Source organism: Narcine bancroftii, chromosome 12 (genome assembly GCF_036971445.1).
Source record: "Narcine bancroftii isolate sNarBan1 chromosome 12, sNarBan1.hap1, whole genome shotgun sequence".
Lineage (NCBI taxonomy): Eukaryota > Metazoa > Chordata > Chondrichthyes > Torpediniformes > Narcinidae > Narcine > Narcine bancroftii.
Genome location: NC_091480.1, coordinates 55,053,968 through 55,070,427, shown reverse-complemented (window position 1 = coordinate 55,070,427; position 16,460 = coordinate 55,053,968). Strand labels below are relative to the sequence as shown.

The 16,460-nt window shown below is 41.7% G+C and overlaps 1 protein-coding gene across 9 annotated transcripts in view; it reads left to right on the top strand.

Moving 5' to 3' along the window:
* Positions 1 to 16,460, top strand: part of LOC138747011 (electroneutral sodium bicarbonate exchanger 1-like) — a 243,218-nt gene that overhangs the window by 138,157 nt on the left and 88,601 nt on the right. For all 9 annotated transcript variants that reach the window (XM_069905848.1, XM_069905847.1, XM_069905849.1 and 6 more), the window contains 2 exons: positions 11,538 to 11,626; positions 13,399 to 13,556. In XM_069905848.1, the coding sequence (XP_069761949.1) occupies positions 11,538 to 11,626; positions 13,399 to 13,556 (247 nt within the window). The remainder of the gene's footprint in view (positions 1 to 11,537; positions 11,627 to 13,398; positions 13,557 to 16,460) is intronic.

Here is a 16,460-nt window from a genome sequence, read left to right as displayed (position 1 = left end):
CGCCAAAGCAGAGGGGCGCCAAAGCAGAGGGGCGCCAAAGCAGAGGGGCGCCAAAGCAGAGGGGCGCCAAAGCAGAGGGGCGCCAAAGCAGAGGGGCGCCAAAGCAGAGGGGCGCCAAAGCAGAGGGGCGCCAAAGCAGAGGGGCGCCAAAGCAGAGGGGCGCCAAAGCAGAGGGGCGCCAAAGCAGAGGGGCGCCAAAGCAGAGGGGCGCCAAAGCAGAGGGGCGCCAAAGCAGAGGGGCGCCAAAGCAGAGGGGCGCCAAAGCAGAGGGGCGCCAAAGCAGAGGGGCGCCAAAGCAGAGGGGCGCCAAAGCAGAGGGGCGCCAAAGCAGAGGGGCGCCAAAGCAGAGGGGCGCCAAAGCAGAGGGGCGCCAAAGCAGAGGGGCGCCAAAGCAGAGGGGCGCCAAAGCAGAGGGGCGCCAAAGCAGAGGGGCGCCAAAGCAGAGGGGCGCCAAAGCAGAGGGGCGCCAAAGCAGAGGGGCGCCAAAGCAGAGGGGCGCCAAAGCAGAGGGGCGCCAAAGCAGAGGGGCGCCAAAGCAGAGGGGCGCCAAAGCAGAGGGGCGCCAAAGCAGAGGGGCGCCAAAGCAGAGGGGCGCCAAAGCAGAGGGGCGCCAAAGCAGAGGGGCGCCAAAGCAGAGGGGCGCCAAAGCAGAGGGGCGCCAAAGCAGAGGGGCGCCAAAGCAGAGGGGCGCCAAAGCAGAGGGGCGCCAAAGCAGAGGGGCGCCAAAGCAGAGGGGCGCCAAAGCAGAGGGGCGCCAAAGCAGAGGGGCGCCAAAGCAGAGGGGCGCCAAAGCAGAGGGGCGCCAAAGCAGAGGGGCGCCAAAGCAGAGGGGCGCCAAAGCAGAGGGGCGCCAAAGCAGAGGGGCGCCAAAGCAGAGGGGCGCCAAAGCAGAGGGGCGCCAAAGCAGAGGGGCGCCAGGACTGCCTAAAGAAATCTCTTGGTGCCTGCCCCATTGACCACCGCCAGTGGGCTGATATCACCTCAAACCGTGCATCTTGGCAACCTCCTTTGAAGAAGACCGCAGAGCCCACCTCACTGACAAAAGACAAAGGAGGAAAAACCCTACACCCAACCCCAACCAACCAATTTTCCCCTGCAACTGCTGCAACCGTGTCTGCCTGTCCCGCATCGGACTTGTCAGCCACAATCGAGCCTGCAGCTGACGTGGACATTACCCCTCCATAAATCTTTGTCTGCAAAGCCAAGCCGAAGAAAAGAAGAAATATCTTATTCCTTTATCATGCCATAAATTTAATATTTTGTTATCCAGGCAGCAATAAGTTTTTACATAATGGTGTTCTTAATGATATATCTGCTTTTTTTCCAACACACTCATTTATTTCTTGCCATATTCTAATCATATGTATTAATATAGGGTTATCCATCTGTTTTGTTATTAACTTAACATTCCACTTATAAATAAAGTCCTTCTCTGTTTCTTCTTTTAGTGAATTGATTCCCATTCAGATCCAAGAAGGGGGGGGGTCTGTCTTCTTCAAAAAAGAATGATAAAAATCTTGCTTGTGTTGATAAATAGTATTTCTTAAAGTCCAGAAGTCTAAGTCCACCCAGGTTATAGTCCCATGTTAGCTTTTCCAATGAAATTCTCAGCACTTAGTTATTCCATAGGAATTTCCTTGTATTATTCAATAATTTTTAGGTAATGCAATAGGCAACAATTGAAAAAGATACTGTAATCTTGGCATCATATTTATTTTAATACGATTTACTCTTCTCACTAGAATAGTCATCAGATCTTTCCATTTCTGTCAATTTTTATTTTTTCTAAAAGTGGTATTTAAATATATATAAATTCTATAAGTTGTTATCTGTCATTATTCCAGAATATTTGATTCCATCTATCTTCCATTTAAATCTACTACCTTTTTGATACCTTTCATAATCAAAATTTTTCAATGACATTGTCTCACTCTTGTCCATATTTGTTTTATAACCTGATATTCTTCCATGTTTTTCTAATGTTGTTTCTAATTTTATCAAGGGATTCAGCTGGGTCAGACACATCGTCAGCAAATAAACTCGTTTTATGCTCTTCCTGTCCAACTTTGAAGCCCTTAGTGTCTAGATCTCTCCTTATAATCTCCGCCAATGGTTCAGTAGCTAGGATAAAAAGTGGCAGAGACAGAGGACACCCTTATCTATTCAAGGGAAAACCTGCTGACATCTGATTGTTAGTTATAATTTTACTTGTGGTTTATGATTGAGTTCTTATCCAGTTTATAAATTTTCTGCCTATGCCAAATATTTCCAATATTTTAAATAGGAAAGACCATTCTGATCGGTCAAATGCTTTTTCTGTGTCTAAGGAGATAGTTATACTTGGATTCAACTTTGATTTTGCCATATGTATTATATTAAACAGTCTACTTAGACTATTTCAAAATGTTTTCCTTTAACAAATCCTACCTGATCTGTATTTATTAATTTTGGTAGCTATTGTCCCAGTCTATTAGCTAATGCCAATATTTTATAAGTGATATAGGTCTATATGATGAAGCTTTTAATGGGTTTCTACTTTTCTTCGGTAACACTGTAATTATAGCAGTTGAGAAATATTCTGAGAGGGTCTGGGTCTCCACCACCTGGTCCAATACATCCATCATAAGAGATATCAATAAATCTTTAAATTCTCTGTCGAACTCGATAGGAGACCTATCCTTCCTTGGAGATTTGATAGCTTGTAAAATACCCAAGGCTTTCTCAATTTCTTCTCTTGTGAAAGAGGCATCTATCTTCTAATTTTGGAAGTTCAACATTTGTATAAAAACTCGTCCATCTCATTTTAATCTCCTAATAGTTCTGATTTATATAGTTTTGTATAATATTGTCTAACAGTATTATTTATTTCTTTTTTATAGTATGTTATAATATCGACCTCTGTTTTTATTGCATTTATCATTCTAGATGACTCCTCTGCCTTTAACTGCCAAAATAAAACTTTATGCGCACATTCCTATAATCCATAATATTTTTGTTAGGTTTTTAATATATATTTTTTCAGTTCTATATGTTTGTAATAGGTTATATTTCAATTTTTTTATTCTTGTCTATATTTTTCTTATGACCATGTTCTCTGATATTTTTCCAATTTCATTATATCTTTCTCTCGACTATCTAGTTGTATAAGAGAAGATTGAGGGGGGATTTGATGGAGGTGTTCAAGATTTTAAAAGGGACAGAGAGAGTCAACGTGGATAGGCTTTTTCAATTAAGAGTGGGGGGGTATTCAAACCAGAGGTCATGGTTTGAGATTGAAAGGGGAAAATAAGGAGAACATGAGGGGAAATTTCTTCACGCAAAGGGTGGTTGGGATGTGGAATAAGCTTCCGGCGGAGGTGGTTGAAGCAGGGATGTTATTTACATTTAAGGAAAGACTGGATAATTACATTGAGGGGAGAGGATTGGAGGGGTATGGACCAGGTGCTGGTCAGTGGGACTAGAAGGGTGGGGATTTGTTCCAGCATGGACTAGAAGGGCCAAACTGGCCTGTTCTGTTCTGTATATGGTATCCCATATTAAAAAGCTATTATCAGTAGAAGAAAGGTTAGTTTCACAGAATAGTTCTATCTGTCTCTTAATAAACTCACAAAAGTCCGTCATTTTCAACAGTGTGGCATTGAGACGCCATCTGTATACATTTTCTTGTTTTTCCATTATTGCAATAGTTGAAGTTAATGGTAAATGATTTGACAGAAGTTTCGCCAAATATTTTGTTTTTACTACTCTACTCTTTAACTGGGCAGACATTAAAAACAAATCAATCCTTGTATGTGAATCATGTACCCTTTAATAGAATAATTTAATTTAATAGAATAGAGATTAGCGTATACAGAGCCGTTGTCATACCCACACTCCTGTTCGGCTCCGAATCATGGGTCCTCTACCGGCATCCCCTACGGCTCCTAGAACGCTTCCACCAGCGTTGTCTCCGCTCCATCCTCAACATTCATTGGAGCGACTTCATCTCCAACATCGAAGTACTCAAGATGGCAGAGGCCGACAGCATCGAATCCATGCTGCTGAAGATCCAACTGTGCTGGGTTGGTCACGTCTCCAGAATGGAGGACCATCGCCTTCCCAAGATCGTGTTATATGGCGAACTCTCCACTGGCCACCGTGACAGAGGTGCACCAAAGAAAAGGTACAAGGACTGGCTAAAGAAACCTCTTGGTGCCTGTCCCATTGACCACCGCCAGTGGGCTGATATCGCCTCAAACCGTGCATCTTGGTGCCTCACAGTTCGGCGGGCAGCAACCTCCTTTGAAGAAGACCGCAGAGCCCACCTCACTGACAAAAGACAAAGGAGGAAAAACCCAACACCCAACCCCAACCAACCAATTTTCCCTTGCAACCGCTGCAACCGTGTCTGCCTGTCCCGCATCGGACTTGTCAGCCACAAACGAGCCTGCAGCTGATGTGGACATTACCCCTCCATAAATCTTCATCCGCGAAGCCAAGCCAAAGAAGAAGAAATAGAATGAGTAGTCTCTTTCTGTGGGGTTAAGCTGCTTCCATATATCAATCAAATTTAAATCTTTCATAAATGATAGTGTCACTTTTGCCCTTGTCATTGTTCTGGCTGATTTATCCAGTATTGGATATAAATAGAAATTGAAGTCTCTTCCAACCAATATATTTTGTTTTCCCTCTGCTGTTTTTAAAAAGATACCTTTCATAAAGGCTTCATCATCATAATTTGGTGCATAAATGTTCATAAACATCCATGATTCGGCATAAATTTTACAATGTGCCATTACAAATCTTCCGGCTTGTCTCGTCTATTATTATTATTGGTATATTTTTATAAATTAGAATTGCTACTCCTCTTGCTTTTGGGCCAAATGAAGACAATAGTACTTGTCCCAACCATCCTCTTTTTAATTTAGCATGTTCCGATTTGGTAAGATGCATTTCTTGTAGAAAGACTCCCTTTAATTTTTCTTAGGTGTGCCAAGACCTTCTCCTTTTCACCAGCTTGTTTATCCCATTAACATTAAGACTAATAAATTTTAATGTTCCATCCATATTGATTTTTTAAACAAATATTGTTTAACAGTAAAACTTTTTTTGATTGATTAAATAATATTTAATGTTAAGAAATTATAAAATGTATGTGTATACCCATGTATGTGATCTTTCCCCTTTTTTTAAAAAAAAAACACATACAATGTCCCTGCCCTGACAGTTGACATAAACAGGAAATCCTGAAAGCCTGTGGAATCTCTCAAGGAAGAACCCCTCCCTTTAGCGCCATCTTTTATATATTCTCCTCTCCGGGTGCCATTCTCCCCCTTAGAACGGAGTCTCCACCCTGCTACGACTTTTCCAAGTTTTCTCTTTTTTTCTGAACTCGCCATGAACATTTCAATAAAATTTACTTTTCAATAATTCTAAATATTCTTCAGTCTTCCTCTTTGGCAACCTTAGTCTTTTCATAAACCTTGCAGGAAGTCTTCCACCTCGTTCTTAGTCTTGAAAAAATCATTGATTACCTTCTGCTTCTTCAACCTTCAGTCGTGGGGTATATTATTGAATATTTCGAGTTTGGAAATGCTGTAGTCTATTAACATAGTTAAACTCCTTCCTTTGCTTAATCAAAGTAGCACTAAAATCTTGAAAAATTACACTTTTTCATCGTCAATCTTGGGCTGGCCATTATTTTGCTTAGAGTATTCGTATACTGCTCCCAGAATTGTCTCCTGGTCCCGGTAACTCCAAAGTCTTAACAGGTCCAGTCATGATTGCTGATCGCATTCTGTTGTTTTCTAAGCTACCAGCCTTTCTGGAAATGTTTGCTGACATTACAAAGGACACGTAGAAACATTTAACCATGTTTCTATAGAAATTATTTCGACCTGTCTATGACCTCTGAAATGGGTGTGCAGATAGGCTTGTGATGGGATGCCACAAGAGATCAGTGTGTGTTTGCAAGGATGACATGTATGGTTAGTATTTAAGTTCCAGCAGAGTAACTGGAAGAGGATTTTTTTCTGAAGTGCAATTTTCTGGAATATTAGGATGGAATCACTCGATTTTTCATATTAGAAAAAATGGTCAGCAAGACATTGCTTACTGTGTACAATGGCTTCCAAATTGAGATTAATTTTAAGTAGTGCTGTCATGTTAGAGAGCAGCATTGAAATTTTTGACAATATTCATTGTAAATTCTGAACATTAAGGTTGAATTGTCATCTGATGTAGTCATTGTGTACCATAAAGACCAACTGCAGTAATAGTAAAAAGTAAGTGCATTTTAGTATGGACTTGGGATCTTTAAAGATTGATACTGTTCAGTATCTCTCTATTCTCAGCAAATTTAAGTGTCGAAACTCCAAATCCCAGAACTAGGAATGCAGAGGAAATATTTGACAAAATGCTTATGTTTTAGCTACTGTATGCCTATGGTAGAGCTTGTTAATATAACCATACAGTTTGTCAAAGGAGTGGCAGTATAAATTTCCCATGATTATTTTTTTGCCTGAACTTGTCTCCAGCTTGAAGAGTCAAGATCATTGACTTCCTTAATTGACTTACCAATTAACTAAATTGGTATAATTAATAGAGCTGGACTTGGCTGCTGGCCTTCCCAACTTGAAGCTCTGATGCAAACCTGAATTTGTTATTGTTTTTGAGAACTACAATATATTAATATCACAATCAAACACGCTCAGCTTGTTTATTTATTTATTTACACCACAGTAGAAGCCAATTCTGGCCATTTAAACCTGTCCCGTCCAATTATACCCCAAATTAACCAATGTTCCCATATGTTTTGCAGGGTGTGAGGAAACTGGAGCATCCATGGGGAAACCCACTCAGACATGGGGAAAATGTACAAACTCCTTACAGTGTGGGATTAGAACCCAGGTTGCTGGGGCTGTGGAGCGTCATGCTAACTGCCACGCTAACTGTGGTGTCCTTATCCTATGGTAGGAGCATTGTATTCAGTCATAAAAACAATGCTGTGCCGTGGTCACTCATTGTGTTTTAAACTTCATAATCCCAAATCTTCAACACAATCCCAAGGCTTGATACTAACACCCAGTTGGTGGAGTACCATATGAACTATGGAACAAGAAAATCTTTGATTTGAAATGAAGTTGTTTTCAGTAGCTTGATTCATTTAGATCTGAGTCAACCTAGCTGAGATGGCCTTGCCGTGGTATTTTAATTTATAGCAGGAAGCCACTGCGTGTGGGAGTATTTTTATGTTGTTACTATCTCAGAAGGGTGTGGGTGCTCTGTTGGGGAGACAACCCATAAATTATTTTCTTAGTAAGTCTTAAGCTATTATCTCTGCAGTCAAACATAAGCTGATTTGGTATACTTGGTTTGGAAGGATGAAATGCAAACGGCCACAGAAGATGGAAAAATGAAATAAAAACAGAAAATACTAGAAATGCTGATCAGGTCAGGTAGCATCTGTGAAGAGAGGGAAAAGTTGACATTTCAGGCCAATGGTCTTTTAAACTGCCATTAATTTTCTCTTTTTACGACTTGAAGAGATGGAATAGCCTGCTGACTTTGCATTTAGATTTCAGATTTATTGTCAGAGTACATACATGACATTTTGTCCCCTAACCCTGAAATTCTTTTTCCTGCAGGCCAGGCAGAATTACTATTTATTGGTAGTGCAAAAAAATTCTGTACAGGCGCTCCCCTACTAACGAAGGTCCGACTTACGATTTTTCGAAGTTACGATGGTTTGAATCCGCACTTTAAATTTTGGATTCTGATCTGTTCCCGTGCTTGCGATACGCGACTCTCTCTTGATGCTGGGTGATGGCAGCATCCCCGCGCGGGGGAATCGTACAGCGTACTCTCCCCGATGCTGATTCAACCATCCTCGCAGTCTCTGTAGCGATAACGTGAACGAGTGTATTGCATACAACCCATCATGTCTACTAAATGCCCATGTATGTTTCCTGCTTCTGGTGTCATTCTCACCATCCAGCAATTGTTTTTAGTTCAGTGCTTCTAATATTGTTCATGCCCAGCATGCTTTCAGCTATGTCTTTTAATGGTTTTTTTTCAGTGTGGAAAAATATTCAAAATGTAATTAATAAAAAATGATAGGTGTGGTATTCTTTCTCGACTTGTGTTTCTTGACTTATGATGGGCCTGCAGGAACGTAACCCCATTGTAAGTTGTGGGGCACCTGTATACAATGTACACATGTAAACAAATAAAGAAATGTAAACAACTGTGCATTACAGAGATGAGGAAAAAAAATCAAACAGTAAAAGTGCACAAATAAGAGTCCTTAAATGAGTCCCTTATTGAGTTTATGTTGAGGAGTCTGATGGTGGAGGGGTAGCACCTGTTCCTGAACCTGGTGGTGTGAGTCTTGAGGCAGCTATATCTCTTTCCTGATGGTAACAGCAAGAACAGAGAGTGTGTTGGGTGGCGTGGATCCTTGATGATTGCTGCTGTTCTCTGAAAACAGCATTCCCTGTAGATGTTCTTGACCATCTACCGGAACACCAGCTTGATATCAGCCCACCTAGATAGAATGAGGTGGAGAAAATTGTACATAGAGCAAGGGCTGCATCAGCCCTAGGTCCCAATGGAGTGCCATACAGCCTTGACAAAAATGCACCAGGTGTCCTGCAGTTCCTCTGCAGGTGGTATGGTGTAACCAGGAGATACCAACATCCTGGCAGAGAGTGGGAGAAATCCTAATCCCAAAGGAAAAGGATTCATCTGAAAGCAGCTAATTCTGCCAGATCAGTCTCCTGAACGATGAGGGCAAAACCTTTAGTGCGGTGGCTCATAGGCTGTCAAGATATCTGCAAAGGAACCATCTAATTGATGCATCAATCTAGAAAGCAGGGATCTCGAACTTCTCTGGCTGTCTAGAACATGCTTGCATAATCTGGGATCAGATCTATGTTGCCAAGAAGGAGGGAACAGATATTCATGTGGTGTTTCTGGACCTTGCCAATGCCTTAGGTTCAGTCCCTCATAACCTCCTCTGGATTGCTTTTGACTTCTTCAGAGTCCTAGTGGCCCTCACAAGCCTCGTTAAGGCCTACTTCCAGGACGTGCAGATGTGTTTGACAACAGCAGACTGCCCCACAGCATAGCAACATCTGGAGGTGGGAATTATGGCCAGTTCTACCATCTCCCCGCTAGCCTTCACCATGGCCATGGAATTCTCATTAGAGCATCTCGATGGGTGGTTGGAGGGCAGCGCATAAGATCTGGCTTAAGGCTGCTGCCTATCAGAGCATATATGGACATTCTCACAGCACTGACCACAACCAAGGCTTGTACACCTGCTGAGGAAGCTTCAAGAGAACATTGAGCAGGTTCAAATGAAAATCAACCTGAGCAAGTCCAGAAGCATCTCCATCATTAAGGGGAAGATAGTAGAACAATGGTTCTACATAGGCGATGAGACAATTTCAACAGTCTGTGAAAAACCAGTGAAAAGCTTAGGTTGGTGGTATTATGCATCCTTCAAAGATACAGAGCAGGTACATCAGCTCAGGAAGGATACCGTCAGTGGCCTTGAGAGCATCAACAGAACCATACGACCTGGCAAGCTTTGGTGTATGCAGTTTGGACTCTTTCCACGCCTCTTGGCCATTAACCCTGTATGAAGTTCCAGTCTCGCTTGTGGAAAATCTGGAGAGACTGATCAACTTGTACATAAGGAAGTGGCTTGGTCTTCCCAGATGCCTCAGCAGCATAGGGCTCTACAGCAAAGGAATCCTAGAGCTACCCATTTCCAATCTTTCAGAGAGGTACAAGTGTGCCATAATAAGACTGGAGATGATGTGTACAGAGGCGAGTGATCCATTTGTAGCTTAAGCTGCCATCTTCCTGGATATTGGGAGGAAATGGATTCCATCAGAATCAACTAAGCAAGCAAAGGTAGCACTCAAACATAGGGACATCGTGGGCCAAGTGCCCAAGGGAGGAACGGTCTTGGTCTTGGGGCCAGTACACCAGCCTGGAACAAGGCTGCTCCGTCTCAGAGACGCAGGCTTGTGATGGAGGAGATACGTCGGCAGGAGGAGGCAGCAAGGTATGCAAAAGCCGTCGCTCAGGCAAGGCAAGGGCAATGGATGAGATGGGAGTGAGTGGAGAAAAGGAAGATCTGGAAAGAGCTATGGGAGATGGAGACATTCAGAGCGAGCTTCACCATCAGGGCTACATACGATGTCTTGCTGATTGCCTCGAATCTCAGCCAGTGGCATGCTCCCTCTGCCCGACTTCAGCAACACTAAAAGATATTTTGGCGGGCTATAAGACCAGCCTCAGTCACAACCAGGTGCGATGGTATCTTGCAGCAGTGCTGGAAAATCAACAGACAAGTGTTAACGCTCTACCTTCTCTTCATCCCACTGGCCATTAGCAGCATGTGTCCAGGAAGATGAGGGTCAAACTGGAATCGCCACATTAAGATCAGATTCCAGGCGGCTAGGCGGGGCACATGATTGGAAGATGGTGGCAGAATTAGGCCAGAGGCTCTGCTTCCCAAATGAAATTGTGGAAACCAACCTCAGACCAGACCTTGTGCTATGGTCAGCCTCACTCTATCTTGTTTATATAATCGAGCTTACAGTGCCCTGGGAGGATGCAGTGGAGGAGGCCTGTGAGTGCAAGAAACACTGAGCTTGCAGCTGATGTGCAGCAACGTGGCTGGAAGACCAGTTGAAGTAGGCTGCAGAAGATTGACATCAAGGCTACCCCGGGAGTTGGGAGTTTGAGGAAAGATGCACCAACAAACAGTTAAAGATCTCTCCAGAGCTGCTGAAAAGGGTAGTCAGTGGCTCTGGATGAGGAGAAAGGATTCCTCCTGGGCACCCAAGTGAGTGAATGGCATCTAGGGGGTGAGCCCGGGATTCACTGGTGAGCCCCTTTGGATGTGTCATGGGTCTATCAGCGAAACACTGAAGAAGGAGGGCACCCACTTGATAACTCAGAAGATGCCATCACTCACTTGCCCCCCCCCCCCAAAGAGTCTAGGCAGCAAGTCTCATCTCAGCAATAAGGGATATTAACATCTACTCCAATATAACATACTTTGGAAAGGGGTTTGCCTGTGATGTCCTGGGCTGTGTCAATTACCTTTTACAGGGTTTTACAATTGGGGGTACTGGTGTCCACACTGTGATGCAGCCGGTCAGCACACTTTCCACCACACATCTGTAGAAATCTGCCAGGGTTTCCAATGTCATACCAAACCCCGCTAACTCCTGAGGATGCAGAAGCACTGATGTGCATCTCATGATGCCATTAGTCTTTTGGGTTCAGGAAAGATCCTCTGAGTTAGTGACTTCCAAGAACTTAAATTTGCTCACTGTCTCCACCTCAGATTCCACCACCCCCCTCCCCCCCCCCCCCCCCCCACCCATGGTCACTGGAGCGTGTATATCTGGTTTTCCTTTTCATTTAATCAGTTTTATTAACAATTGTTTAATTTTTAGTTTTAAATTAAGCCTTTCTAAAACTACCAATGTCCCATTGTAATGTATCAAGTTGATTTTTTTTAAATTTCCCTTCAGGTCAGATGTTGTCCCCACAGTCCCTTCCAACACATCTTGAAGCTAAAAACGTAGTCAACCAAGACATTGCAAATATTGAGTCAAGCAAGGTAAGATGGTCACTTTGGCTTGTTTGATTATACCTGTGGTTGTGTGAGAAACAGAAGTACCTTCACAGAATTTGCTCAAGACAAAAATTGAGAACAAAGAACATTTATTATACAACAAATCAAAGTTGGATGCTTCCCCTTACCCTGGGAATACACGCATGCACTGGGGCTCACCCAACTTTAATACAGTTTATTTCAGTATAGAAGTACCCTCCCCCTTACATTCTTCTGCCTCCTGGATGTTTGGCATGAGGCAATCCTGTCTGCCTTCGTGCTGTTTCTGTGAACTTGGAGGACCAGGGGGTATCCTGTCGGTGTCCCATCATGTCATTGTCCTTATTCACAAACCTGCCTTTGTTCTAATTCACACCTTCCCGACTCTCAGGGCTACAACCTTATATGCAGAACTTGCTAATTCTGTCTAAGGCTAGAAGACCCTTATCTTATTCAAACTAACTTTACTTCCTACATTCTATTATCTATCCTTATCCTATTCATACTGGCTTTATTCATTACACATATATCCATACTAGTTTCCTCATCTTCATATTTTTATATCAGTTTTACTCATTTTTCACAGTTGGGATAGATATATTTTTCTTCCCATCTACCTGGGATCATGGATTCTCTTTTGTGGAGAACTACAAATCTATTTATCATTAAAAGGTGCAACATCAGTGTCCTTGGCCCATTGATTAATGGATTTTTAAAATCCAATTCAATGATATAAAATCCAAGCTATTATTGAATTATGTATTTACCAAAATGTTTTGTTGTACCACTCACCTGCTAACTGGGCTTGACATTGCTGAAGTGATCTAAAAATAATGATGCACATACTGAGATCAATTAGGGTCTAATTGCCATTGCTTTGGAGGTGGGGGTGGGGGTTCAATGTTGACACTTGACTATCTTGTGGTTGTGGAAAACCAAGCAGGAAATGACAGCTATTGTTCTGTTTATCTTTTGTATTCTTTTCATAGATCATTCAGGTGGAAATTTATTCTGGTGTCTTCAGTCTGAAAGACATTTTCAGAAGTAATTTGAAAGCATTGTTAATTTGAATCCTTTTCCAGCAATTGTTTTGAGAAAATTGTAGTATTTTTAATTTTATTTTTACCTTGCCATTTAAAGAATATTAAATGCAGTCATGACTGTCATCTTGATGACTGAATGCAGTCATGTTAGGCACTCCTTGGAGAAGGGACAATTTGCATAACCACAAGTGACTTAATGGTTGATGAGGGCTAGAAGCAGATTTTTTCCCCATTGAATGAGCCTGTATGGTGCTAAAGGATGGCATTATATGGCACTGTGGGAAGGCAGACTATTCATTCAATACTTGAATTCAGATACCTCATGGCAGCAATTTACAATTACAGTAACACTCATTTTGTCTGATTTAGTAAACAGCATAATTTTGTATCATTAAATAAAGATCTTCAGTTTCACGTGATATTTTAATGCACTTCAGAACTGTTTTCAGGGCTAGGCATTAGATAACAGCTGGAGTGCTGACTGATTTTTATTTGTCCCCTCTTTTACTGAAAAGCACTGAGATAAATTGCAGTGTTGCACGCACCTGCAGCCTTGAGATTATTTAACTCTGCACACACTCTGGTTGAGCCCAAGAGGCCTGTTCTGAATAGCTCATTAAAGAGCAATTTGGTTATTTGGGTTCTTCCTACCACTGCCAGACCTTTTTCTTAAAAATTATTCACTTGGGACTGCATCCTATTACTTCAAGAATCTGGATATTTTTGTTTTGTCAGGTTGATCTCCATTTCATGAAGAAGATCCCTGTTGGTGCTGAAGCCTCCAATGTACTGGTTGGTGAGCTAGACTTTCTCAGCCGGCCAATTGTGGCATTTGTACGTCTCTCTCCAGCTATCCTCCTGACGGGGCTTACTGAAGTTCCGATACCCACCAGGTAGCTAATGTTTTCTATAGTTTGCAGTAGTGGATGGTTTCCAATGAAGTTGTGGAGTTCTCTATTGTGCCTAATTATGTACACAAATGTACACAATGATTAAATGTGGATAGATGTAGTGATGGAGTATTTTGTCTGTGTTTGATAATGGGCTTTCATTTGGAAAGCTGAATGCCAGCTGGAAACCATTGTCATTTGTAAGGAATATCTGGGCATTTTTCTTTGACATCTTTAATGAAAGGGTCCACAATTAATCAAATGGATTTTTTGTGTCAAATAGTGGTTTGGCATTGATGCTTATCAATCTTTTTTGCTTCCACCTTGAATAGATTAGCCTTGAGCATTTTGGTTATCTTTGGGAATTCATTGGGTAAATACTGCAAATTTGCTCCCTTTACCAAGTGTCTTGGTGCAATGTGCAGAAGAGCAGGGCAACGTGGACTACAGCTTTGGAGTATTGTGGATAAATACAGAATTGGATGTTAAAAATTTGTCCAATTCATTTCCTAAATGAAACTGATCCTCTCATTATTTGTTGAGTAAGATTCAAGCCAGATCTCTTTCTGCCAGTTGTTTTCAGAGTGTTGAATTTAATTTTACAGGGAACACGAGTAGCATGTTGTTTGTTTTTAAGTATTAAGCATTTTTTAAAGTCTATCATGGGTCATGGACATTGCTGGCAGTATGAGCATCTGTTGCCCATCCCCAAACTGCCTTGCACTGAGAAAGCAGTTAACAATCGACCATATTTTGTGGGCCTGAATTGCAGAGGCCTGGACATTAGTGTTTTCACAATAATTCTGTATTTTCCTGGTTAATGTTATCCTCCTAATAGATGAGAGAATGACAAGTGGGAATAAACACACTCAAATATAGATTGCTTTTTTAAAAAAAAAAGCCAGTGCTACATTTTTAAATTGCTTCAAAATGGGAATTTAAAGGGGGGAGTCAAGTGATGAAGTAGTGGCCAGTCGGGAAGAACCAGTCCTCTCCAGAGAAAAGAATAAAAGTCGGGGGGAAAAAACAAAGTTCAGCAAATAAAAAGTATAAGAAAAAGAGGATAATGTAACTAAGAAGAACCAGGATATGGCGCAGAAAAAAAGAGAAAGCCAGAACAACAGATAAAGAAGAGAGAAAAACGCCAGAAGTGTAAGGGGACAGGACAACAGTTGGCCGGCTGCCAATCAGTCGGCCTGAATGGATCAAGCCCCACCCGATCGGGCGTCAATCACCCTCCGGGACATAAGTCTGTGCCGGCCTCCCGGGGCCTCACACTGAGTTGCTGCAGCCACAGCCAGCCTGGCTCTGTGGAGGTTATTTTGGTTAAAAGTATATTTTGTGTTATTGGTTGTGGGGATTTTAGGGGTATTTTGTGTTCTAAGCATGTTGTTGTGCACTGAAAAAAGCAAGGAAAACTTAAAGAAGAATAATGGAAGAAAGGAGATGGGGGTGGGGGGGCCAAGGAGGCGAGAGAGAAGTGAAAACAAAGGTACAAGATGGCTATGTTGAATAATATGACCATAAACATTAATGGAATACACAACCAATTTAAAAGGAAGAGGCTACTAGCACTACTCAAAAAGGACAGAATAGATATAGCATTTGTACAGGAAATGCATCTAACCGAGGAAAAATATAGCAAATTGAAGAGAGTCTGGGTAGGTCATGTAGTGGCATCATCATACAATTCAAAAGCCAGGGGCATAGCCATACTAGTCAATAAAAAAAACATACCAATCAAGATAAAGGAAGAAATAGCAGACCCAGTGGGCAGATATGTGATGATAAAGTGCCAGATATACTCAGAATTTTGAAATTTGCTTAATTACGTGCCTAATGAAGAAGATGAAGAGTTTATACAAGACATTTTCCTGAAGATAGCAGATACACAGGGAAACATTCTGATGGGGGGGGGGGGGATTTTAACTTTAACTTGGACCCAGTGTTGGATAAAACCTGAAAAATAATAAACAAAAAGAATAAAGTAGCCAAATTCATGCTTAAATCAATGCAAGAAATGAAACTAATTGACATATGGAGGAAGCAACATCCAAAAGAGAGGGAATATTCACATTACTCGAGTAGGCACAAGACATACTCAAGTATAGATATGTTCTTGTTGTCGGCCCAGATCCAAGGGAGAGTCAGAAAAACTGAGTACAAAGCTAGACTACTTTCTGATCATTCACCCCTGCTATTAACAATAGAACTAGAGCAGTGGTTCCCAACCTTTTACTTTCCACTCGCATACCACTTTAAGTATTCCCTATGCCATTATTGTTCTGTGATTAATAAGGGATTGCTTAAGGTGGAATATGGGTGGAATGAAAAACTTTAGGAACCACTGTTTTAATCATTCCAAATTTATTCATTATGTGCACAGTTTCATAACTCCAAAGGAAATGGGCCAATGCCAATTTTTCTCAAGCAAAATATTTCAGTAATAAATAAGTAAATAAGTAGTAATAGCAGTGATTCTCAACCTTCCCTTCCTACTCACATACCACCTTAAGCAATCACTTACTAATCACAGAACACTTATGGCATAGGGAATACTTAAAGTGGTATGTGAGTGGAAAGAAAAAGGTTGAGAACCACTGAACTAGAGGATATCCCACAAAGAACGTATAGATGGAGGTTAAACCCCATGCTGCTCAAAAGACAGGATTTTAGAGAATATATTGAACGCCAGATCAAACATATTTTGAGATAAACACAGAGACTGTAAAAGATAAGTTCATACTATGGGATGCAATGAGGGCTTTCATTAGAGGACAGACAATAAGCTATGTAACCAGGATTAAAAAAGAATATAACCGGAAGGTAGAACAATTGGAAAGGGAGATAGCAATTACAGAAAAAGAATTAGTGAAAAAGGACGATGTAGAGAAAATTGGCAGACAA